At 42.5% G+C, this 23,624-nt stretch overlaps 1 protein-coding gene across 3 annotated transcripts in view; it reads left to right on the forward strand.

The window, feature by feature from the left end:
• The window catches only part of pvrl2l (PVR cell adhesion molecule related 2 like), a 253,556-nt gene that overhangs the window by 187,653 nt on the left and 42,279 nt on the right, over positions 1-23,624 (forward strand). The window contains exon 7 of one of the 3 annotated variants that reach the window (XM_088329437.1): positions 178-4,822. The exons of the other annotated variants lie outside the window; for them this stretch is intronic. Coding sequence (XP_088185563.1) covers positions 178-728 — 551 coding nt within the window. The 3' untranslated portion in view covers positions 729-4,822. Of the gene's footprint in view, positions 1-177; positions 4,823-23,624 lie in introns of those variants that run through there. 3 annotated transcript variants of the gene reach the window in all.

The raw sequence follows: 23,624 nt of genomic DNA on the forward strand, positions 1-23,624 counted from the left end.
CGCCAGCCTGGTGGCACAACGGCTCCTTAGTGGCCACTTTTCCATGGAAAGAAGATTGCTGAGTTTTAAAGAAGTCAGAGCAACTTTAGTTCCTGAACTTCAACCTTCCAACTTCCTCTTTCTTCTCCTCCACCCGTTTATCCATCCTTCCTGTCAACCCCTCCATCCTCTCTGCAGAAGCCTTGGAGGACCCGTCCAGTACCGGCGTGGTGGCGGGCGCCGTGATCGGATCGCTACTGGCCCTCCTTTTGGTTATGGCCCTGGTGGGAGTGCTGTTGACTAGAGGATGCAGCCAAGACCGGCGCGGCGAGGGCTCGGACTCTGTGGCAACGGGCGGCGGCAACAACCACGGCGGCAGCAACAGCTCCGACTACGGCAACAAAGCTCGCCTTCTCTTCACCGGTGAAGGCAAGAACAACAACGGGCCGGCGTACACCTACCGCGAAGGCTGCGATAACACCGGGACCCTGACTGAGAAAGCCAACGATTTCCACCACCACCATCGACTCCTCCACCAGCCTCCCACCAAAATCCCAGTCCACGACATCCTCCTGGACGAAGCGTCGAGGCGGAAGTTCGACGACAGTCTCGAAGAAGACGAGTGTTACGACCAGTTCGACGGAGGGAACCTTCCGGCTTTCAGGGGCGAGGAGGCGTTGTACCTGGATGACGACATGGAGTCTCAGCGGGACGGCTCCATTATTTCCAGGACGGCCATTTACGTGTGAAGCGAATTCTAACAAAATGTCGTTTGGTCGAACACAGAAGCAGAAGAACACGACAAAAACTGGACCGGACAAGCACATCGCCGCTTCAAAATGGACGCAGCTCGTTGTCGTATTCTTGTCCCATGAGCTTTGCGAGTTGTTGTCACTACCTGGTGTCTTGTGGAAACGCGCTTTCTTGCCTTGTTTTGTCGGCTTCTTGCGATTGTGACTGCTCTGGTTTTGACGGCAGAGGTGGGTTGAGTCACACGACTCCATTCAAGTCTTTAATCACCAATTTTAGGACTTACCTGTCTACAACTTGAAAAGGACCTGATTTGACTTTGACCTGATTTTTGCAAAGCCTGATGAGACTTGAACTGCTTTTATATTACAAAACTGCATTTTCAAGATGTGCAGAAGCACAGCAATTGCCAGGACAGGGAGACAAAGGCATCTCTCGTCTCTGTAACTGCTAACTTCAAAGCAAGCTAGGAGTTGCTGTCTTTATACCTTTACAACCAGAGATCATTGTACCTGTACACCTTAACTCAAGGTAAAAATCCCAAAATACAGCCTATGGGGTGTTTGGAAACCCGGCAACCCTACAGTATGAGGAGAGGATAAGATCTTAATGGATTTTCTGAAGTTTATTTCATGTGACTTTAAGGATTTTGGTCAAATCTGGGAAATGAAGGCGTCATCATATATTTGTGACCAAGCTAGATTGTATAACTCGATTTTAGGGCTCGCTTATCCTGATTTGTTCGAAATACGTATGCTGGAACTTCAGCATTTGATTCATGCCATGGGAACGCTCCTGAAACTTGAAAGTTCAGACTTGGTAGTCTGTGACTTACTCCCACCTCTGGTTTATCGTGTGTGTCATCTTCTATCTACTGGGTGTCATTTCGCCGACGTCTATGTCGTCTCCGTTGTTGTCGTGGTGTATCGGTGTAAAGAAGCACTTTTGGCAGTTCCAAGCGGAGTCGCAGATGAATCACCGGATGGATTTAAATACACCGTTTAGAAGATTTTCTTTTCTGTCCTCTGTACTCAACGCTCTATTTCTGGCGTCCATCTTCGTCTCGTCCCGTGTCTTTATTTACACGGCGGACGGCTTATCGGCAGCCGCATAGCCCCATGTGGTATTCAGAAAACCCGATCTGCGTCTTTCTTTCTCACATCCTGCATTCAACGGAACAGAGTTCCTCCTAAATCCTCCTCGGTACGTCTTTTCAAAAAGAGGGTCCCTTTTGTTTCTGTGAGGGTTTTTTTCCCCCGCTATTTCCGGGATTTGTTCCGACAAATCTTGACAGAGTTGTATGTGTGGTTTGAGTGCTCGAGCATTGTGATTGGAGATTGCATATGTTTGGGATTAGGATTCTAATGACAAATATTTTGTCGTTCTTTAAATATTTTTTAGGTAAAGTGCTTAGGTGGCATCGCAGTCTCATTAGAAACCCTTGGAAACGAGATCCTCGTGCGCAAACGGAGTTAGTGGCCCCCCTGCGTGTGCTTGCTCAGCTCCCTGCTGTCTCATGTCCTTGAGTGGAAGGGAAGTGGCGGGGCATTAGCATTATGCTAACAGTCACGACCATCTGGCTTTCGATTTACGGTGTTATTCCACACTCTTCTCCAATGGACCAAACTTTCTTCGCTAAGAATAAGCCAGGCTGTTGCTAGGCAAATCTTAAATGAAAGGACACCATCCACAGTTGCTAGGCAGATCGTTCAGCACTCTTAAGGTGTTCCAGAGTTAGTCACATGTAGAAAGCATCTGCATTGTGGTGTTACACTGCGTGCGTCGAGTCATTTAATTTCATATTCTTTTTACTTCAAGTGCGAGTACAGTTTCAGAGCACAAGTGACACATTTAACTTTGACTGACTTTTCTGTAAATGAAGCCTGCGTAATGTTAATTAACTGAGGCAGTATATCAATCGACAAGAATTTTGTAGTTGCCGTCAAGTTTCAAGACCCTCTGTGCTGATACTGTTATTGCCAAAACTGATCGTGATTGGGAATTAGCTCACAACCTGCCTTGTTGCAGAAAAAAAGTGTGTGTATTACCGTTGATTGCAGTTAACGACGCTTGAGAGTTGGAGAAAAGTCGGCTCCGCCCCTAAAACACACAATGGGATGTAACAATAGCTAGATCGCATAGTATATCTAGGGAGATTTGCTTAAAATTGTATTTATTTGGTTTAGAATTTCATTTGGTAGTTACCGAGGTGACCAGCAGATGGTGCTAACGATCCACCAATGAATAGCCCCCATAATACAATCTCTTTGTATTATAAAGGAAGATATTTTCCAAACATATTGTATTTTAGCTCTACATTATCGATTATGCTGTTCATTGATATTGATAATAATTGATCAGTCCTAAGGAAAAAATATGGACACGCAAATAAATAATCCAACGTTTGATTCTAAACAAACTACGATTTATTTACATGGCAAGAAAAATCAAATTAAAAAAACGAGACATTTCTGACAAGAAAACCGCACGCTTCTAATTAACAAAAGAAAACGAACCATGTGGGAATAGAGGAGTTGAATGGAGACGGCAATGTTATGATTAATTGGAGAAACACAGGATTCGATAAAACCGGCATAGTTTCGGGAATTTGCTAAGTGTAACATCTGCCCAAAAAACAGACAGCCTGTTGTTCATTTTGTGTACAAGATATCTTGAAGAATGAGCCTGGGAAAGTGATGGATAACATTTTGGCCAGCGGCAGGAATTATTCGGGGGCCAATGGGCGACCTAAAGATCGCTCAGGCATCCTGCAGTAAAAGAGACTGAGGGGTGGGTACATCTTCCTTTTATTGCCGACATGACTTGAATAAACCCAAAAAGTTTGAAGAGGGGAGGCCCTTTCTTGCAGGCCTGCTGGGCATTGCATGCAGAATTTGATGTGATTAGCAAAAAATAAAACAATTTGGTTGCCACTGGTTAGTTTTCTGCCAAGCACCCTTGTATAGGTAAATGTCCCAATACATTTTATGATCAGGAATCAGGAATTATTATCCTATTATGACACCAAAACACAGCCATATATGTTTTAAATACGATGGAAAACGTTGTCAGTCGGTAATTCAGCCAGTAATTCTATCAACAAGTGAGAACAAAGGATTGAAATATGGATGGGTATAGCAGGACTCTCTGGTCTGCAGATGGAATGAAAGAGGGAGAGTTTCTGTAGCAGAAATGGAAGGCGGGTGTTTCTGTAAACTGGCTTGAGATCATCCCTAAATGTTGTCACCAAGTGAATATCACATATAGGTAGAATTATCAAGGTATTTGGGTAGGTTCTGGACAATGTCATGGCACAGACTAAAAAACCCAATCATAGGTAATAGGTTATTTTAGTTGGGGAAAAAAAACACAACAATGATGTATTCTCAAATCACAGTAAATAGAAAAAGTTGTCGATATAAGGTGTTTGTTTCTGTTGCATTTCCTATTATCCTATTTGCCAAAACATTGCATATAAAATATCATGACATGAGGACAAAGATACCATGGACGTTTTACTCTGACAATAATACGATATTGCTGCTGTTTTTACATCCCTGGTGTGAAATATATCAGTGTCACTTCATGCTAATACACAGGAAGGTGAATATACGGGAACTACAAACCCAAACACGGACAACTAAACTTGTTGTAAATACGCTACCTTGGTGGTGTATCGCACGTTGAACTGGATGTAAATGTGCTATGTGATAAAGGTGTGAGTAAAGTGACATGTTGTAATGTGGAGGTTGAAATACATGCAGGGAAAGACGGTTTACAGGTCATGACTGAAAACAAAATGTAATGCTGAATATTTGTGTGAACTGTGTACTGTCGATTCTTTCACTGCTGATATTGATGAAGTTATTTCCGTGCAATTTTCAAGTGTTCGGTGAATGTAAACGCCATCTTGTGATGTACCGACGACACAAATTGAGCACTTGGACCTGCAGTGTAAATTGAGCATCGTTTTCATATTCGAACACACTTGCCTTGTTTTTCTGCTGCTTTCTCCTTGTAGTTTATTTGTCTTTTTGCAGAGAAACTACATAAATGGTGGCTGTAGGAAATAAAATGTGCGTGATTTACGGAATGTGTGTTTGCTCATTGGAGTACATTAGGAAAGGCATATGAGTTGCTACCAGTGTTGGCATCTTGCTAGTCATAAATAGTATTTGGTTACAGTTATGAGTTACTTCATTCAAAAAGTTATTGCATTATGCCCCAAGATTACCCCGAAAGCGCACAGTATTCTGAAAGCACCCATCTGGTTGCAAATACCCTTATATACTCACAATGAAGCCAGGGCGCATACTGGGAGAAACGGTGGCCCATAACCTCGCCCAATAGAAGAGGGCGTGTCAGCCCACCCAGTACCGATGGGACCTAGGGCTGCCACACAACACTGGTTGCGACTGTCTATGCTACTGAGAATGAACTTATGATATTTTTCACTCGATATAAAAGGCATTTCATTCGTCTAAGTATGCGACCTGTGCACTACAGGTTGTACGACAAGAAGAGGAAGGTCTCTCTTAAAACAGCGGGGCTGTTTCAGCCTCCATCAGCGGATCTCCCCACGCACAGAGTAGCGTTTAGCCGTTTTCAAACCTTCACCAGGTGACGATTGTTCCTCAACATCCGCTGCGGGCCGTTTCCTCCGAAACCCTCCACTCAAACATCATCACACAAGTCAAAAGTGTGAAGAGTTACCGCGTCCCCAAAGGGTGTTTTGACGCTGGTGGAGAAGAAAGACACTTTGATGAAGAAACAAACAAGTTTCTTAGCAGAGTTCTCGAGGATCTTTCACCTGATAAATAAAACTCGCAACTGAGGCGCGGTTTCATCTCCGCTTGCGCTGTTGGCTCGCCTCAGCATGTCTTCTCTCCGGTGTATTCCTGCGTTCCATTATCAGGAGTCGTAACTTCTGCACCTAATTAGAGGCGGAGTCACATGGGTAGATCACAACGTCTGGAGATGACTTTTACGCAAGGTGGGATCTATGCATTACTGCGCCAAAAGAAAAACTGTGGAGGGCTGCGTCGCTTAAAATGTTAGCTCTATATTTCCAGACGACAGCGTTAGTGCAGCCAAATTTTGGAAAATAGTGCCAGATTGCAACACAGACGTGTTATTTTGTGTTGTTGCCTCGGTAACAGACCAAATTGCATTTGCTTGTTATCCTTCCTCGAGGATTCAAGGAAACTTTAGCGTCCTACGCCGATGCTACGTAAGGGGTAGATAACTCCCAAGGTACATTAATGGAGGCAAGAGTATGTGCAAGGGATCGATGTGAATGGCGAAGGATAGTTAAGAATGACGCATATGATGCGAAGGGGGTAAACCAGTATATACTGTCGGGCCTTTCTGCTGATTGCATAAATAAAAGACTTGATTTGTGGAGTACGTAAATATTCAATAAGGTACTGTAGACAATTATAGCAACAAAGGGACTAAATTCTCACAAAGGGTGTCATTGATGTGTCTAGACATCATTGCGGTGAATTGTATTTCGAGCGCACGCGTCGCTTGCCGCGTTCCCTTATCAGGAGTCGGAATTTTGGCACCTAATTAGAAGCGGAGTCATATAAAAAGATCAGACGCTAATATTTGTTCCTTCGTGCGAGTTATTTTATTAAAACCCATAGCCCCCGTCGGGAGTTTCCTCGGGCACACCGGCAATCAGTGTTAGTATCTCTCATTAGCATGAATCTCAACGCCGAATCGTGAAGAGAGTCTTTTATCATCAATGCTCAAGTGACAGAAATGACCCAAGCGTTAACTCCAACGTCTTCACACTGACCCTTTAATTCTATTTAGATGAAGTCACATCAAGATTATTTATAGTCCTTAAGCATAAGACTCTCAGAGGGCCTCATCAAAATCCAATTCATCCGAGACGTGGGACCTCTTAAAAACTTGGGGAGAACCAGAGCTCTTCCATTCAGATGTATAAATTGAGGACTCGATTTGTGGGTTGAAAAACTGAAATATCACAAGGACAAAAATATTCAACAAAGCTCTGTCAAAGCTCCTGTTTAGCTTTTATTTTGTTTTCTATGATTAGTAGTGGCAAACATGGTCACAAAGGTGTACAGATGTCACCGCGGTGTTTTGCATTCAGAGCGCGTGCGCTCGGAAAAGAGCAGCTCGCCGTTTTCCTTGGTGCCGCCATTAAAAGAAAGAATATCCTGCACAGTATTTAAAGGCCAAGTGTGTCATATTTGGCCATGAAATGGCACCAAATTGTCTTATGCGAACGAAAATCAATGCCGAATGAGCGCAGCGTAGCAGCAAGATGCCAGACAAACACGGCGGCAATGTCTAGGTATGGATTCCAATATGTAAAAGATGTACACATTTCTTGAGCTATGCTTTATTTATAAAGAGTTTGTGTATTTTCACCTAGTATCAATGTGTTTTTTGTTTTTACACACACAAATTGGGATTTATAAAGAATTTTAGTTTAAGATTAGGTTCAGAAAGATGGATTAGATTTGGATTAGATTTGTATTAGACTTATATTTTGATTAGACAATTTTCAAAGTTAAGATTGGATTTAGATTCATATTAAATTTAGATAGATGGATTCGATATGAATTTACGTTCTGATTAGATGGATAAGATTTAGAAGTTTAGAAGATTGGATTCAGATTTTGAATTTTAAATTTGGATAACATTTTGACAAGCTTTAGATTAATTTGAGGGATAAGATTTCAATCATCTTATTTTTAAATTAGATAGATAGGTTTGATGGATTAGATGCATTACATGGATTAGATTAGATATATTAGATAGGCTAGATATCTTAGATTATATTGATTAGATAGTTTAGCTAGATTGGATTGTTTAAATTGGATAGATAGATTTAATATATAGGTTTTGATTAGATAGATTAGATCGATAAGTTTGGAATGAATGGATTTATATTACCTAGTTTTAGGCGGCATTTGTTCAGGAGTGCTCGTCCTGGGACAGAGAGGTCGCAGGTTTGATTCCCGGCCACGACACTGAACCCGTACAGCCCCCTTTAAGCAGGTAGCTGCCTAACATAGCTGACGATGCTAGGGGTGTGTGTGTGAATGAATGGGTAATTGTAAAGTGCATTGTAAATCGCTTTGTAAGGTCTTCAGTGTTTTGAAAAGTGCTATCTAAATGCAGTCCATTTACCGTTTTTGTTAAATAAAAGAATTTGTACCACTAGGAGGCACTAAATAGAACACACTGTCCCTTTAAAGTTGCAGTGTTTAAAACAGAGCCCAAAATAATCAAGAAAGGGTCTTGTTTACACAATTTGCAGAAATCCGGAAAGAGGATAGTGTTTTTGTACAAATCCCGGATTGATGCGCTGCCACACACATGGCCACCAAACCTCTGCCCATTCCGAGGGCGTCCATTGGCAGTCGTGCAATCAAGGAGCTGGCGAGGGAATTTCATTCAAAGAGGAGTGGAATACAAAGAGAGCTGTGAGGAAACCACCAACAGAGTTAATCCCAAAATGTCCTAATCCCCATTTGTCTTGCTGCTTATTTCTCAATTGCTTGGTGACCGCTGAACAGATAGTGGAAAGCAGGTGTCGCTTTTTTTAAGGAGGAATCCTGAGATATTTTTAAGGGGTTATGGAACTGGTTTGACATTGTCGACTGCGATTCCGGTTTTGCTGGTTCACTCCTTAGAGAGAGAACCAAAAAAGAATTCAAAAAAGTTAGGATAATAAAAAAACAATGGATGCTTCTCGCGCCATGGAGAAACATTTTGAGCAGCCAAGATTCAAGCCGATGGGCCAGCAGCCCTTGACTTGAGATCTTTGATGCCCATTCGTATCATAGCGTCTTTCTTACCGTACTGTGACCTAACACCTGCTCTGCCTTCTTTCTGCATCTCGCTTGGAAGAGATTGTGTTCTGTGCTTTTGCCATGCCGCTGAAACTATGCATCTGCCGAACCTTTTGTTTTCTGTCTCTCTCTCACTCTCGCTCTCTCGCTCTCACTTTAAAAGTGAAAAAAAAACTTTAGCTAATTCAAAGTAATACTGGCTTTGAATTTATTCTCTCTCTTGCTCCACCTCTCTGTTGGCGAGGTTTTGATCAAATTGACCGCCCACCCCCACCCCTAAAACATAAACTAATTTAAAGCACGTACTGTGTTTCAATTTTTTCTCTCTCACTCTCAGTCGGTCAGTCAGCAGGGGCGCATCCCCACCCCCATCCCTCACGAAAAGTAACATCAACTAAAAAATAGGTACTGGGTTTCAATTTGTTCTCTCTCTCTATCTTGCTTTCTCATTCTCAACAACACTGATTTGCGGATTTTTAATTTTCGTTGGTGGTTCCTGTCCCCATTAACCGTGACCAACTGTCTTGAAGTTTCCAGCTATGTTCACCAAATTAAATCCTTGTAATGACTCTTATGAACCCGATGAGCATTGAAGACCCATTTTTAACGCCTGGCAGCGAATGAGTAAATTGACATAAAATCCAGTAACTAAGTCGTTTGCTCAAACGCCCTTGACAGTTTTATGAGGTGTTGTCGACCATGTTGAGGCTTAATTAATTAGTGGGGAAAATAATGAAAACTACGAGCCTTGATAAAAAGGCGTAAACATTGCTGTTTTTGTGGCAAATCTTCAAAATGATCATTGGCAATTTAGCGTTGCGCATCTGTCACGATCTGTCGATTGGACATGCTCCCGGGCAGCAGTTGCTCAATGTACGATGACCACGGGATTTGACCCATATTGAAATGGGTTCAGGATCTTCCTCAAAAATCAACTTAGCAACCATGGTCAAGCCCTGCCAACCAGTTCCCCTGGGACCTGATACCTTCAAGTCAGCTTGGTCAGAAAAGAGAATCATTAGAACATATCCTCAGCTGTTTCTCAAAGGCCTTGGGAGGTGGCATGTATTAATGCTGCCACGACCAGGTCCCTGAACCCTCCAAGAAAACTCAGAGGTGCTGCTCACAATTGCAAGGGACCGGCAGCTCCAGGTGGAAGCAGTTACGATTTCTTAACATCATCGCAGATACAACACTTCAGCCAGACATGGTGCAGATTTCTCGGCAAGCAGGAGGTGCTCCCTGAAGTTAAGATCCCCTGGAAGGACCGGATGGATGAAGCTCAGGAGAGGATGAGGGCAAAGTATGCCGATCTGGTGGCTGAAAGCTGGAGGAATGGGTGGAGGGCCCGCTGCGAGCATATTGAGGTTGGCTGCATGGGCTTTGCATGCAGGTCTTTACACCGTGTCTCCGGGCTCCATGGGACTTGTGGACTGCATAGGCGAAGAGCCATGAATAACAGCTGATAAGGTTTCACGCTGGCTCTGGTTGAAGGGGCGGGTGCAGCGTAAGGTGCTATCTGGACACAAGCCAGGGGATTGGCTGGGTCTCCCGGTCTAAGACCCGAAACACCCGATGACCCTGGGAGGGTCACACATGATGAGTCCATGATTGAACATAAGGTGTATGGTGTAACAACTAGGGCTGCAACAACGAATCAATAAAATTGATTAAAATCGGTTATTACAAATGTTGGCAATCATTTACCTCATCAACTCGTCGTATGTATGAGCCACCCATCAATGAAAATCAGTGCATTGCATCTCGTTGCGAAGTTTTAATAATGTAGTACCGCTTTAGTCCATCAGAGGACGTCTTGAGACCATTATTTTTTAATGTATTTTACTTTTTTTTATAGTCTTTTATTTAACATTGCATCATTAGGTTGGGAAGATTCCCGTATCGCCCCTTGACTCCGAAGGGGAGGCGGCCTATTAGTGAGTTCAGCTTCCTTTGGTTAATCCTGCCAAAGCTGAGCTTGTGCCGGGCCGGCTGCAACGCCGGCCCAATTTTCCCGTCTTGCTGCCGAGTGGCCAAGTGGAGCGACGTAAGCGCTTTATCGGGGAAAAACGTCGGGACAAGGCCCTTTTGTGGGATCCGATCCGATCCTTCTGGGTTTTTTTTTACGTCTAGGACGCTCAACTCAGTAACCCTTCATTTGTTGTTATTCATCTTTTTGTTCATTTAGTACAGGGGTGTCAAAGCTGGGGGCCACATGTTAGAAAATGCTCTTGAAAAATAATCTCACGGGGGCCAGAGTAATATATTTAAGAGAAAGAGAGAGAGGGGGAGAAAAAGAAAAAAAAAAGGAAAGGAAGAGAGATGGAAAGAGAGACAGAGAAAGAGCAAGAGAGAGACACGGGAAACATAGTAAGAGGGAGAAAGTAACAGACAGAACAAGGGAGAAAGAGTGAGAGAAATAGAGAGAGACAGAGAGAGAGAGAGAGAGCCATAGAGCAAGATAGATGACAAGAGGGAGAAAGGAAGAGAAAAAAGAGGAAAAAAAACGAGAATGAGAGAGCACAGTATAGCGATAGAGAGCACAATAGAGAGATGTGTAGAAAAAAGAGAGAAAGAAAGATAAAAGAGAGAGAAAGAATGAAACAGAAAAAGAGGGGAAAAACGAGAGAGAGAAAGTAAGAGAGAAACTTCAAAAGAATGAAAAAAGAGAAAAATGAGAAAAAGGGCGAGCATGAGTGAGAGAGAGAGAGAAAAAAGGCAGTGAGAAAGTGAGAAAAGAAGAGCGAAAGAGAGAGAGAAAAACGAAAGAAAGAGAGAGAAGAGGGAGAGAAAAAAAATAGAAAAGGAGAGAGTAGGGATGAGAAAGAAAGAAAGAAAGAAAAAGAGAGAGAGTTAGAGAGAGAGAAAGAGAGAAAAATAGAGAAATAGATGGAAATTGTTGAGAGAGAAAGAGAGTGAAAGGGAGAAATAGAGAGAAAAAAAAGGGAGGGGAGAGAGAGAGGGAGAGAGAGAGAATGAGGGAAATAGAAAGAAATATATGTTGAGAGAGACAAATACAATTAAAGTTGCTTTGCGAGTGGTGCCTGGCTTGGGTGACGCCAAGTGGAAATGTTGAAAACTGCAGCTCATTTTTCTACTGCGCTTCGGCCAGATTCAACCCTTGGCAGGCCTTATGTGGCCTGCAGCGTAGCTTACGTGTTACACTAATTTCCTCAACCTGTTTTTAAGATTTTTCTACTCAGCCATTTTAAATTGGCTAGGTTTATGCATTGCTTGATTCACAAAAAGAAATGTTTAGTTACGATGAAGATTTCTCTGCTACTGATGTCTTTTTTTTACATTCGAACATGGAATTTAGTAATGATCTCCATCCTAAGTAGACCCCCTGAAATAGTTTCACAAATCAATGTCCAAAACTTTGCATAGAGTTTAGAGTTAGGTGTATGTTTTGGGAACAAGAGATAGAAAGAGAAAAAAATGGAGACAAAGAAAGTAAGAAAAGAGGGAAACATCAAAAGAATGAGAGAAAAGAAAAAGATAGAGAAAAAAGGTGAGTATGGGTAAGAGAGAGAGAAAGAAAGGGAGTGAGAAAAGTGAGAAAAGCAGAGCGAAAGAGAGGAAGGATAAAAAAACAGAAATAGAGGGAGTAAGAATGAGAAAAAGAGAGAGAGTTAGAGAGGGGGGAGCAACATAAAGAATGGAACGAGGGTTTGAGCTCCGTTCTAGGGTTCCAAACTAAAAGTAGAGTTCCAAAAAAATACGGTACCCTTTGAAACAGGGTTAGGGTTCAGTGTAGGGCTCGGGTTAGGAGTTAGGATTTGGGCTCTGAGTAAGCGTTTTAACCAATGTCAGGGTTTTGAAATAAGGTTAGGGTTTGAAACTAAGGTTGAGGCTCCCGTCTTTTGATTGGCACTGGACTTCATTTTTTTACTGGTACTTAAAAATTGGAAAATTGCCTTACAAAGTCCCTAAAAAGTGCTTGGATTTGCCCAGTCAAAAATATGTACGACCCCTGAATTTGTTAGACAACTTTGATGGACAAGAATGCACATACCAAATCCTTTTTTTCAGCGTTCAGGGTGAGATTGAGAGATGGAATGCACTCTGCACTCAGGACTAATACATATCATTCAAATGAGTCCAAAGTTAGATCATTTTTCTACTTTTTATACAGAGTACTTCCTTTATTTTTTGTCATCTGTAACAGAAACTCAAATTGTACCTATTACCTATAGAACGTTTTCTGTCATGGTTACCATGGCGCCCAATTGGTCCCCGCTGTGTGGCGCCAGGTTCTGTCACGGTTGACACGGCGCCCAATGGCCGCCCACTGAAACACGTTGACAGATTGCTGCCGGACTACTTGAACGCGGTCTTGCGAGTTGCCTGGTGTCAGAGCGTCTGCGAAACTTCTGCTTAACTCTGTGTGATATGCCAACTCCTGTGAATCTCTGTTTTTGCCTGTGTTTCTATCCCGTTTTATTTTTGGCCCGATCTTGATTTCAATCTACTTCCGCGACCATCGATCCCCGGATCGAGTGTGCGCGCATTCCTCTTCTCCCCAATAAATTGTGAGTAACGTTATGCGATTGGGTTCTCATTCCTGTTCCCTGTTCTGGTTTGTGACACTTTTCCATGTTTGTAAACAAGTGTGACGGGTTGAAGCTGCGCAAGCATTGTTGAGGCCGAACTCATGTCAATTTATAGCAGCCCGTGGACACAAAAACTTCGTAGATAAGCGCAAAGAATGTGCTAGCAGCAAGATACCCACTTTATTTTAGTCATCAAAGTCAACAAGATTTCTTTAGCCTTGAAAGTACTTAAAAAGTGCTTGAATTTGACCATGAAAAAGGTGTCCAAACCCTGTGTTTTCTCATTTAGATTTGTCTCTGGGAGTTGTTGACGTACTAGGCGGTTCCGCAATGGAAAAAAATCTCCCCGAAAAATCTCAAGTTGCGGTTCTCGAAAAAAACTGCCAAAAAATAGCCACAAATAGACCGGCGCTATTGCGAGATACGTCAGCAAAGTCGGTGTCTTGGATGTGTCTTGAAGCTGCGAGTAGGCGAGCGGCATGCCACCGTCGGAGAAGATAATACGGCATGCTGATCCTGCCTACCGTTTGATCATTTTCCCTGCGATGCTTTTAGATGAGGATTTATCTCCTCAGCGTGTTGTTTCACGCTCCATTGTCTTCCCTGCTACAAACTAAACATAAACAATCTTTCCCGTACTTCCTCATCAGCGAGTGGTGGGGGATGAGAGGGTGCGCAACTCTTTGACCACATCTGGTGATCCTCCCTGCGGGGGGATTTAACTGAGCAGATTAAACACATTCGCGCTTCTTGTGACTTTTACAGCTGCCGCATGCTAACTAGCTTTGGGTGAGCATCCTGTCTAGTTGTCATTTTGGGCTGCAGGGGGTGCCCACGTGCTCTTCGGACCAAGGGCATGCCAAGGCAGGGGTCGGGATCCTTTTTTACCTAAAAGGCCATTAAAGCAAAAAAATATACATTTTTATTTTCAGTGAATTTGTGATATGATAAAATATTGTGAGATAATAAAAACGACAGAGTCTGTGTCCTATATAAACAAATATACCGCTTTAAACTTTTAAGGCTCATTTTGATCATCAATTTTTTCCTCATTTATGATTTAAGGGGCAAGCACTCCTTTTGTAAAAATGTCACAACATGCAGCTACTAAAAAGATCACAGATACTGCACGTAGATGTCATTATAATGTGTAATGGAACAACACTGAAGACACATCGCTTTGACACAATGAAAGGAAATTGTAGATCCATCCATCCACCTTGGTCATATCCCTCGAGAGGGGTGACCGACAGCAAGACAAACACATATGCAAAAATAAAGGAAAAAGTAGCAAAAAACACAAACATTTGACCATGGCCAACCCAAACGCCCAATTAAGTTAGGCACCTCGGCACATAAGTTCGTCATGCTTTCGTCCCTCCAGATGAAACGGGACACAAGAAAGCGGCCACGTCACTCGGGTCAGGGTGACACGACACACTCTTCTGTTCATCAGCAGGGCCCGACAGCTTTCGCTGGTTTACCCCTGCCGCATCATACAGGTGCCCTGGCCATCCCTTAGAACGCGTCTAAAGCTTCCACTGTATTTAGACCTCTTTCCAGCAATACACTCATAACACCATCAGTCCACGTCAATCGCGGCTTTCCTCTTGGCCTCCTTCCGTTGACTTCTGCTCTGTAGATCCTCTTCTACATTCGCTCCTCATCCATCCTCTCCATGTGTCCAAACCAACCGAGTACTCTTTTATCCAGACGCTTGCTCAGTTCCGCTACTACTCCAGTTCTGTCTCTCACAATTTCATTTCTCAATCTATCCAATCTTGTCATTCCTAACATACTCCTCAAACACTTCATCTCAAAAACATTTCATTTCCATCTCAAATCTGCATTCAGGCTCCAAGTCTCTGCACCATACAACACAGTCGGCACAATCACGCTCTCATAAAGTCCCCTCTTAGCATCCATACTTATACTCTTGTTACTCACCATCAAATTGTATATAGCAGACTAAATGTATTTTTCCCTTTCAAAAAACTCAATATATAGCCATCAATAGCTAAACCCCGGCAATAAAAGTCAGGCACTACACTCTTATATGTCCAAACAAAGCACTGCTTGTCATTTTCCCACCAAAATACCAGGTGACTTGTTACTCTTACTAAATCTCAGGTACGAATAGGGAGTAGGTGTGTTCAATTTAAAGTACACTTTGTCATACTGATCACTGAAACTCCCAACCTGGCACACCATGGCAACAAACTTTCTGGGGACCTTAAAACATTATTTGGGGCACTACATATGGCTGCCCAAGGCTGCAAGATGATTGCCAACACCAGAAAGTTAGGCTGCAGTACAATGGCCAAGTTCCTCCAGCGTTTTAAAAAAAATCAGGATGCACTCACAACAGGCCTTGTGTCTGATGTCCAAAGAAACTGAGTCAAAATGCTATTTAAGAAAGATAAGAGCTGGAGTGCTGTCAACATTGATACAGAGATTGAAGAGGTTGGGTGTCAGCCTTGAAATACTCAGACCATACACGTCAGAAAATTTCACTTTAGGGTGTACTCACTTTTGGTTGCGAAATGATTTAGTTATTAACTGCTAAATTTTGAGTTTTATCAAGAGTTCAAATACATTTACACTGCTGTAATAGCTTTACACAGATTACCATTCATTGGTTCAAAGTGATTTTTCTCCAGTGCTGTTCTACTAAACACTATAATGAAATCCCTGCAAAAATGTGAGGGCCATACTCACATTTGTGAGATACCGTATTTCTCCTTCAGCGCAGTGGGGCGCGTGCGAGAGACAGAGGGGAGCGTGCTTTGTGTGCAAATATCCGTCCAACTCTACTGCTCACCCAGTTAAATTGCCTTGGGTGCTGGGCTTGTGTGTTGGGGTGTTTACAGTTGGTTCTGTGGTTTTTCTTAAAAAAATGTCTCAACAGTGAGCCTCCATAAAAAAGATTCTTAGGAGAAATACTGCAATAGCGGAGTCTGTGTAACAACTGTAGTTGAGACTGTGCCCTATAAATACTGGAGCGAACAGTTAGATGGACAATGTTGCATAGCTCAGGAGGTAGAGCGCTCGTCTTGGGATCAAGGGATCCCGGTTCGAATCCCGGCTCGTCCGTGTTACATGTCGAAGTGTCCTTGGGTAAGACACTGAACCCCTAATACCCCCAATAAGCAGGTTAGCGCCTTACATGGCTGCAAGGCCGCTATTGGGAAATGTGGAGCACATTGTAAAGCGCTTTGGGAAGTCATTGACTTGAAAAGCGCTATATAAATGCAGATCATTTCATTTTCATTTCATTTCATTTCATATCGGTTACGCATTCATTAAAACATGCTTTGCTTGTTCCAGAATATCCACTCATGACTTCTGTGCCAAGGCCATAGTCGGATTTAATTGACCTATGTCTAAGCCCCGCTCCTTTTACTCTCTTGGACAGACATTTAACATTCTGTGAGGAGCACTATACCAAATGTCACAGTAAGAGACATTTGGCAAGGGGCGATTGATGCTTACTTATCTCAAAGTCACCCAAAGGGCCCAAACCATGCATTGGTGGCTTATATTGATGATTTCATTGTCCATGAAAAGCTGGAGCATCAGGCAAAAATGTACAGGTCACAATGTAAACGTGAAAAACCACAACTCAACACATCATCACCATCTTAAACAACACAATAGACGATCAGCATTGTTTGCCTTCAACCGCTTAACCTAACCTGAAGTGTCTTCAATCTCTGGCTTTGTTATTGCTACTAACTTTGATAAATGTAAGCTTAGCTCCGTGTTGGCCTATGTTGACTTAGACATTTCGTGTCTCGCCACTGTTCAACTTCTGGAATTCGGACCAAGATAAAAAAGGAGCCGAACAGAACTTTTCAATTGAGGACTTTTATTACAAAGTAACAAAATGAAATACTCTGGGCCTACTAAGAGATGGTCTCCCTGTCACGGTCGCCTTGGTGACCAGTCTGCCCCGCCCTCTGGGCAACAGCTGAAGCAGTTCCACTAATTGTGTGTCTGCTATTTAAGGCTGCATTGTGGGCTCTGCGGTTGCTGGTTCATTACTTATATACACAATCCCGGTCTGTTATGCCTTGTCCTGTTTTAGTCTGTTATGCCTTGTCCTGTTTTAGTCTGTTATGCCTTGTCCTGTTGAGTTCGTGCCGGAGGAACTCTGTATTGTTCTGTTTTGCCCCGGAGTATTGGGCGACTTTTATTTTATTAAATAAAACTTATGGATCGTCAACGCATTTGAGTTCTCCCTTCATGACTCCTGCCTCCGTTCTGGTCCGGTCACCTCTTCATCCCCGCCACGTCTCGTGACACTCCCTCAGAAAAGACATCGAAAAATGGCTCTCCCCCTTTCTTATAGGAAAGGGGCGTCATTTTTCAAAATGAAACATAAAACTTACAGAATGGGATTTTCCTGAAAAAGTTAGGAAGTCACATCTTCACAAACAGACCTTTGATAAGACTGAACCCAGCTGGATATCTTAAGGTTGTCTGATAAGAGTATGGCAAATTCAAGGGCACTTGGAAACATTCCTTGGAAAGTATCGACAGAAAGTAAATACATGATTCAAATATGTGGTTAAGCATAAGGTGCATTTGTAACAACTAAATGAATAATGTGATTAACAAAGTAATACGGTGATGATGAAATAAAACTTAAAGCTGGAAAACTCATGCAATAGTGACAACATATTTAGTGACCCGTTTTAATCATCTAACACCTAGCTACATTTTTCTGCAAATGCAGTTTATTGATATACAGGTCTTTTGTAAATATCTGTTTATACACACCAACAAGTTCGATGGCATTGATCCGACAACTCTTTGGGATGTAAATCCATAGGGTGTTACTGATCTGTTCCTTTATATCAGGAATGTCAAACAAAATTTGAGCTGGGGGCCAGACTAGTAGGTTGAAGAAAAAGAGAGAATTCAAGAGAAAGGGAGAAAAAGAGAGCAGGAAAGAGAGATTACAATGGAGGGAGAACAATGGAGACAGAGTAAGAGAGAGAAGGTTAGTCAGAAAAAGGGAGAAAGAGTGACAGAAATAGAGAGAGCACACCAGAGAGAGGGAGAGAGAAAGACAGAAATAGAAATAAAAATAAATACAAAGAAAAATAAAATGAGAAGGAGAGAGAAAGATCAGAAGCACGTGAGAAAAAAAGCAGCGAGAGAAAGAGAGAGAAAAGGAGTGAGCATGAGAAAAAGAGAGATAAAGAAAGGGAGTGAAAAAGTGAGAGAGAAAAAATGAAATGGTGAAAGAGAGAAAAGTAAAAAAGGAGAGAAAGAGAGAGGGATGATGAATAAGAAAAAAACGATACATAGAAAAATGGGAGGGGGAGAGAGAGAGAGGGTGAGAAAGAAAAAAGATAAATAGAAAATTGGGAGAGAAAGAGAGAGGGGGGAAGGGTGAGAAAGAAAGAGAAAGAAAAAGGAGAGAAGGAAAAGAGAGCACGAGAAAAAAATCATAAAGAAACTGATAGAGAGTGACAGAGAGCCAGAGAGAAATACTAATACAGTGGCTTTGCGAGTGGTGCCTGGCTTGGCTGACATCAAGTGGACATATTTAGCACTGCAGCTCATTTTTCTCTCGCGCTCTGAATGTCATCTTGCGGGCCTGATTCAATACCCTTGGTGGGCCTGATACGGCCCACGGGCCACCTATTTGATACCTATGCTCTATATGGACCAGATGCAGGGAAAGTGAATCCCCAAAAGTTAACGGTACTTTGACCAGAGCCCATCTGACAACAGCTAACAATCGGTGAAACTCTAAACTCTGTAGGCGAAGACGATCCTTGTCGGGCCGCGTGTTCATTATATTCGGACCAAGAGAAATAGAGCTGGACAGAAGCAGTTCAGTTGAGAACATTTATTACAAAGTTTCAAAGTAAAATTAAGACGGAATGCGTTCTGGACCAATCGATGGAGAAGCGTTCTCCCACTGAAAGCGACAAGGAGTGAGCTAACTCCAAGACTAGAGATGTTGTTTCTCTCCAGCAAAGTGACAATGCACTGTGATTGGCTCTCGCTGCTTTTTTTTGGGGGGGGTGCTTAGCCACAGGTCAAACAAATAGTACCCGTTTCAAACATGCAGGCCCGGTTAGTTTTGGGATTGTGTGCTCGTTTGCAGAGTTTTATTGGAAAAGTGTAAATTCTTCCTCTGCTCCTTACAGCGGGATTAGACCAGCTTATTTGTGAATGCCTTCCGGAATGTTTGTGTGCAAATACATGTGGCGAGAGAGGGAGAAAACTACAAACTTGTTTACATTCCTACTTTCGGGGCACGGCTTTAAATAAGGCGATTTGGTATAGGGGAAGTGTGTGCCCGGATTGCGTGTTTGTGTTACTTAACTCGACTTTTGGAAACAAACGGGACGTCGCAATATTCCAATCTCCACGCTGAAAGTAGGGCTCGTCAAAGTTATTGGCTATAGCGGGCTTCATTTGTAATACCAGCGTTTGCCACGGGGGAGAGAAAACAGGACAAAATAGGCAGGGGGTCCTACAGGTGCTTAAGGTCTTTGAAAATATTCATCTTGTGTTTTGGAAGTCAGGAAAATGCTTGAGTTTTGAGTGAAGTGATTGAAAATGCTTGAAAGGAAGTGAGGAAAATGCATTATATATGGTACATAGGTCAATAGGTTTTCTTCGATATCAGAATCTGTGGTTTGTGTAAACTTGAATGTCGTACCGATAAAAATGCATCATATAAGAGGTTGCTGATGTTCCATTCCTCCAAGTTTCTCCTCCATAGCTAAGTGCTAAGGTTTTGGGCAGAAATCCCCAGCCTGAGAAAGAGGCACACTCCGGCCCTGGGTAATGGAGTATTTGTGGCCATTTTGTCATTACAAATAAATGTGACTTGACTTGTTTTGAATAAGCTACAATTCAAGGTTATTTTTCAGGGTTTTTAACAATGAAGGGTCATTTTGACCCAGAGACAAGAGGAGGCTTATTTACTTCTTCTTTTGAAACCGAAAATCGCATTGATTTTACGCTGTGGACCCTTAAACAAAGCTTGCAATTGGTTAAAGTTCAGAAGCTAACGGCCAATACAAATAGTTTTACTAGTCTGTTTATTTGCTAACAAGGAATTATGGGGCTGTAGAGACTGCCATCAACAAGCAACTTCCAATGACGCTGCCATGCTATAAAGCAGATTTGTATTTATCTGTCGGCATTATCGTGTGTTTTGGAGCCAATACTCACTAGACTCTCGTGAATGTAACCAGACCATGGTTGCATACTATCATCACGTTTCCTGAATGCAAAACGACGTCTTTGGTGAGATACCCTAGCTTTATAGTTTTGGGGTATCTTGTTTCTGGCTGATAGCAATGTTTTTGGTATATTTTGAATGGGTCATCATATCTTGAATCTCAAGAGTTGATGCTTTCCAGTGAAATGTGGCATGACCGATTTTGGACTCGTATTTGCTTCTCAACAGAACGTTAAGGGGTTAAAGTACATGTATATTTATTACATGTTTTGCCCTGCAGTGCCATGTCTAATCCCGTTGAATACTACGTTATCACAATTTTGTGATCCCATAATTATAACGTTTCTTTGCATTATTGAAAAGAAAAAAAATCTGTTTGGGAATACCTTCAATGTCCTTTTCGGAATTTCTCTCAGAAAGAGGCAGCAATACCAAAATCACGCCGTAAGTCTAGCCGCCGTTCTGAAACTCGCTACCCTGGCATGGCACCAATTAAGCGGGCTTAAAAGGCGCCGGAGCCTTCAGCCATTTTCTCGCCCTTTCGCTGTAAAAGTGAGCAGTTAAGGATAATTGAAAAACTTTTCAATTAATAAATGCAGCCTGCGTCGTTGTGGGAGCTGCCAAATGGTGCAGCGCCGGAGCCGCCGCTTCACACAAGTTGCTTCCGGAGCTGCAAAACCAAAATGCAGAAAGAGAAGAAATGTGTGAAGGGAAGCCACCGCCGTGAACTTTTGTGCCGTCGCTCTTTCCTTTTTCCTTTCTGGCCTACTTTTTTTTTTTTATCTCAAAGGCAGGAAAAGGCGAGAGAGTCGGCCCGTCGCCCGGACGAGATGTGATTTTCGGCATTTCAAAAAGCTGATTCCGAATTCGCTCAGGCTCCAGCACCGACTAAACGATCAGAACGCTTGTTTTTAAGTAGCGTATTTTCCGCACTATAAGGCGCACCTAAAAGCCTTTATTTTTTTCAAAAGCTGACCATGCGCCTTATAATACAGTGCGCCTTATTTATGGATCATTATTAAGTCGCAAAGTCTTCCAACTAATGCAGCAGCCGCCGACTAAATTTTCCCCCCGAACGCCAAGTAGTCCGCGGTGTATGCAGGGATTTATTTACCGGCGTTTCATTGGCTAACCAATGTGTCAAACATCATTTGAATCGATCACTATTGGCTAAAGTTATTCGGAGGGGCGGATCCTTTTTATCATTTACAGGCTGGCATAGGCTTAAGCGGCAAAACAAAGCCTGCAATTGGCCGTAAAAGATGTGTCAATCATCAGTTGAATCGATCACTATTGGCTAAAGTTATTCGGAGGTCAAGGGCGGATCCTTTTTATCATTTACAGGCTGGCATAGGCTTAAGCGGCGAAACAAAGCCCGCAATTGGCCGAAAAAGATGAATGTGTATAGCACGTGGTTGACGGCATACAGAAAGCATTTTTTACTATTCTGTATTTGTAAATATTTTATTCTCCTGGATTTACTACTCTCACGGATATAAGAGGACCATGGCTGCACGTTATTATTGAACACAACGACTTCGGTGAGCTACTCCAGCTATATATTTTCCCTGTATCTTGTTTCAGACTGAACTCGATGTTTCTGTGATAAGCGGTGCAGATAATGGATGGAAACTCAATTCCAAGTGTTTATTGTCATATGCACAGTAAAGTTGCGAGCGAAAAAGAAAATAGAAACTAAGGAATGGTTGGCATTTCTTGAATCCCACGACTTTAACCTTCCGAATGATGGAACGATGTATTTGAGTGACATCGTACGGACAGCGCATCCGCACGTGTCTACGACACATATTTGCTTCTTTGGAAGCTTTGGGAATGTTAAGGGGGTAATCAGTTTGACTGAACTATCTGACTGTTCCCATTGTAGTGCCTTATAATCCGGTGCGTCTTATGTATGTCAAATATAGGACCAAAAACTATTTTTTCGGGGTGCGCCCTATAACCCGGTGCGCCTTATAGTGCGGAAAATACGGTATATTCGATGCCATTGACAGCTCAAGACTTTACATATTTTTACTAACATTGCCTTGCAAAAGTATCACCCCCCTCCCTCCCCTTAAGAACCTTTTCACATATTAACATAATTCAGTCTTAAAACTCAAAATATTTTGATAAAATAAGATACATATGACTTCAAAGCACCGTTCAGGACACCCAATGTTGCTGTACACAGAATATCAAACAAGAATAAAACAAATAATAAATACCAAATAAAAACAATGTAGAGTCAAAAATGGGAGCATAAGTAAAGCAGATCATTAGGAGTAGACAAGTCCGAAGAGGTCAGTTCTGCGTCCGTATTTGAAGGTGGAAGGGGTGGCAAAATTACGGCGGTAAGGTGGTAATGAGTTCCAGAGCTGGGGGGCAGAGTGGCTGAAAGCTCTGCTCCCACTGAAGTTGAGACAGGCAGCCGGTGCAGTGAAATGAGGAAGAAGATCTGAGGGTGCGGGGTGGCGTGGCATTTGTTTTTAAGAGTTGACAACACTAAGAAACAATCATAAAAGGAAACCGTATTTATTCAACAATTTGTATTGTGTAAACAAATAAAAATTGAAAAGGAATTGCAAAAATATTGTTTCGGATCACTGTCCTGTTGGAAGGTGAACCTGCAACACATTCTCTGGTCTCTTGCAGACTCCAACAGATTTTCTGCTAGAATCGCCCTGTATTTGGTTCCATTAATCTTCCCGTCAAGTCTGACTATATTCCCAGTTCCTGCTGAAGAAAAGCAACCCCAGAGCATGATGCTGCCACCACCATGTTTGACAGTAGGGATGGTGTTTTCAAGGTGTTATTCTTACACCAAACCTTACACTCTGCATTCAGCCCAAAGTGTTCCGTTTTGTTCTCATCTTACCAGAGCAGCTTGTTCAACATCTTATTAGTGTCTCCAATGTGGCTTCTTGCAAATACCAAACTGGGCAATTTATGGTATCCTTCCAGAAAGGGCTTCCTTATTGCCTATCTTCCATTTAGGGTAGATTTATGCAGAGTACGACTAATAATTGTCATATGCACAGATTGTCCCACCTCAGCGGTGTATGTCTACAGATCATCTACTGTCATCATGGGCCACTTGGTTGCTTCTCTGATTAGTTTTCTTCATGTTTGGGATATTTAGAGGGAAGGCCAGGTCTTGATAAGGTTTGCAGTGGTTTTATGCTCTCTCAGTGCTACGGCAGAGGAGTACATTTTGGAAAATCCTCTTGTGTCCCATTCCAGGCACCACCCACTTGCAACCAGATAATTACCCGTAAGTCAAATTGAATTGAAATT

Source organism: Urocampus carinirostris, chromosome 2 (assembly GCF_059441175.1).
Source record: "Urocampus carinirostris isolate Australia breed hairy pipefish chromosome 2, RoL_Ucar_1.0, whole genome shotgun sequence".
Classification (NCBI taxonomy): Eukaryota; Metazoa; Chordata; class Actinopteri; order Syngnathiformes; family Syngnathidae; genus Urocampus; species Urocampus carinirostris.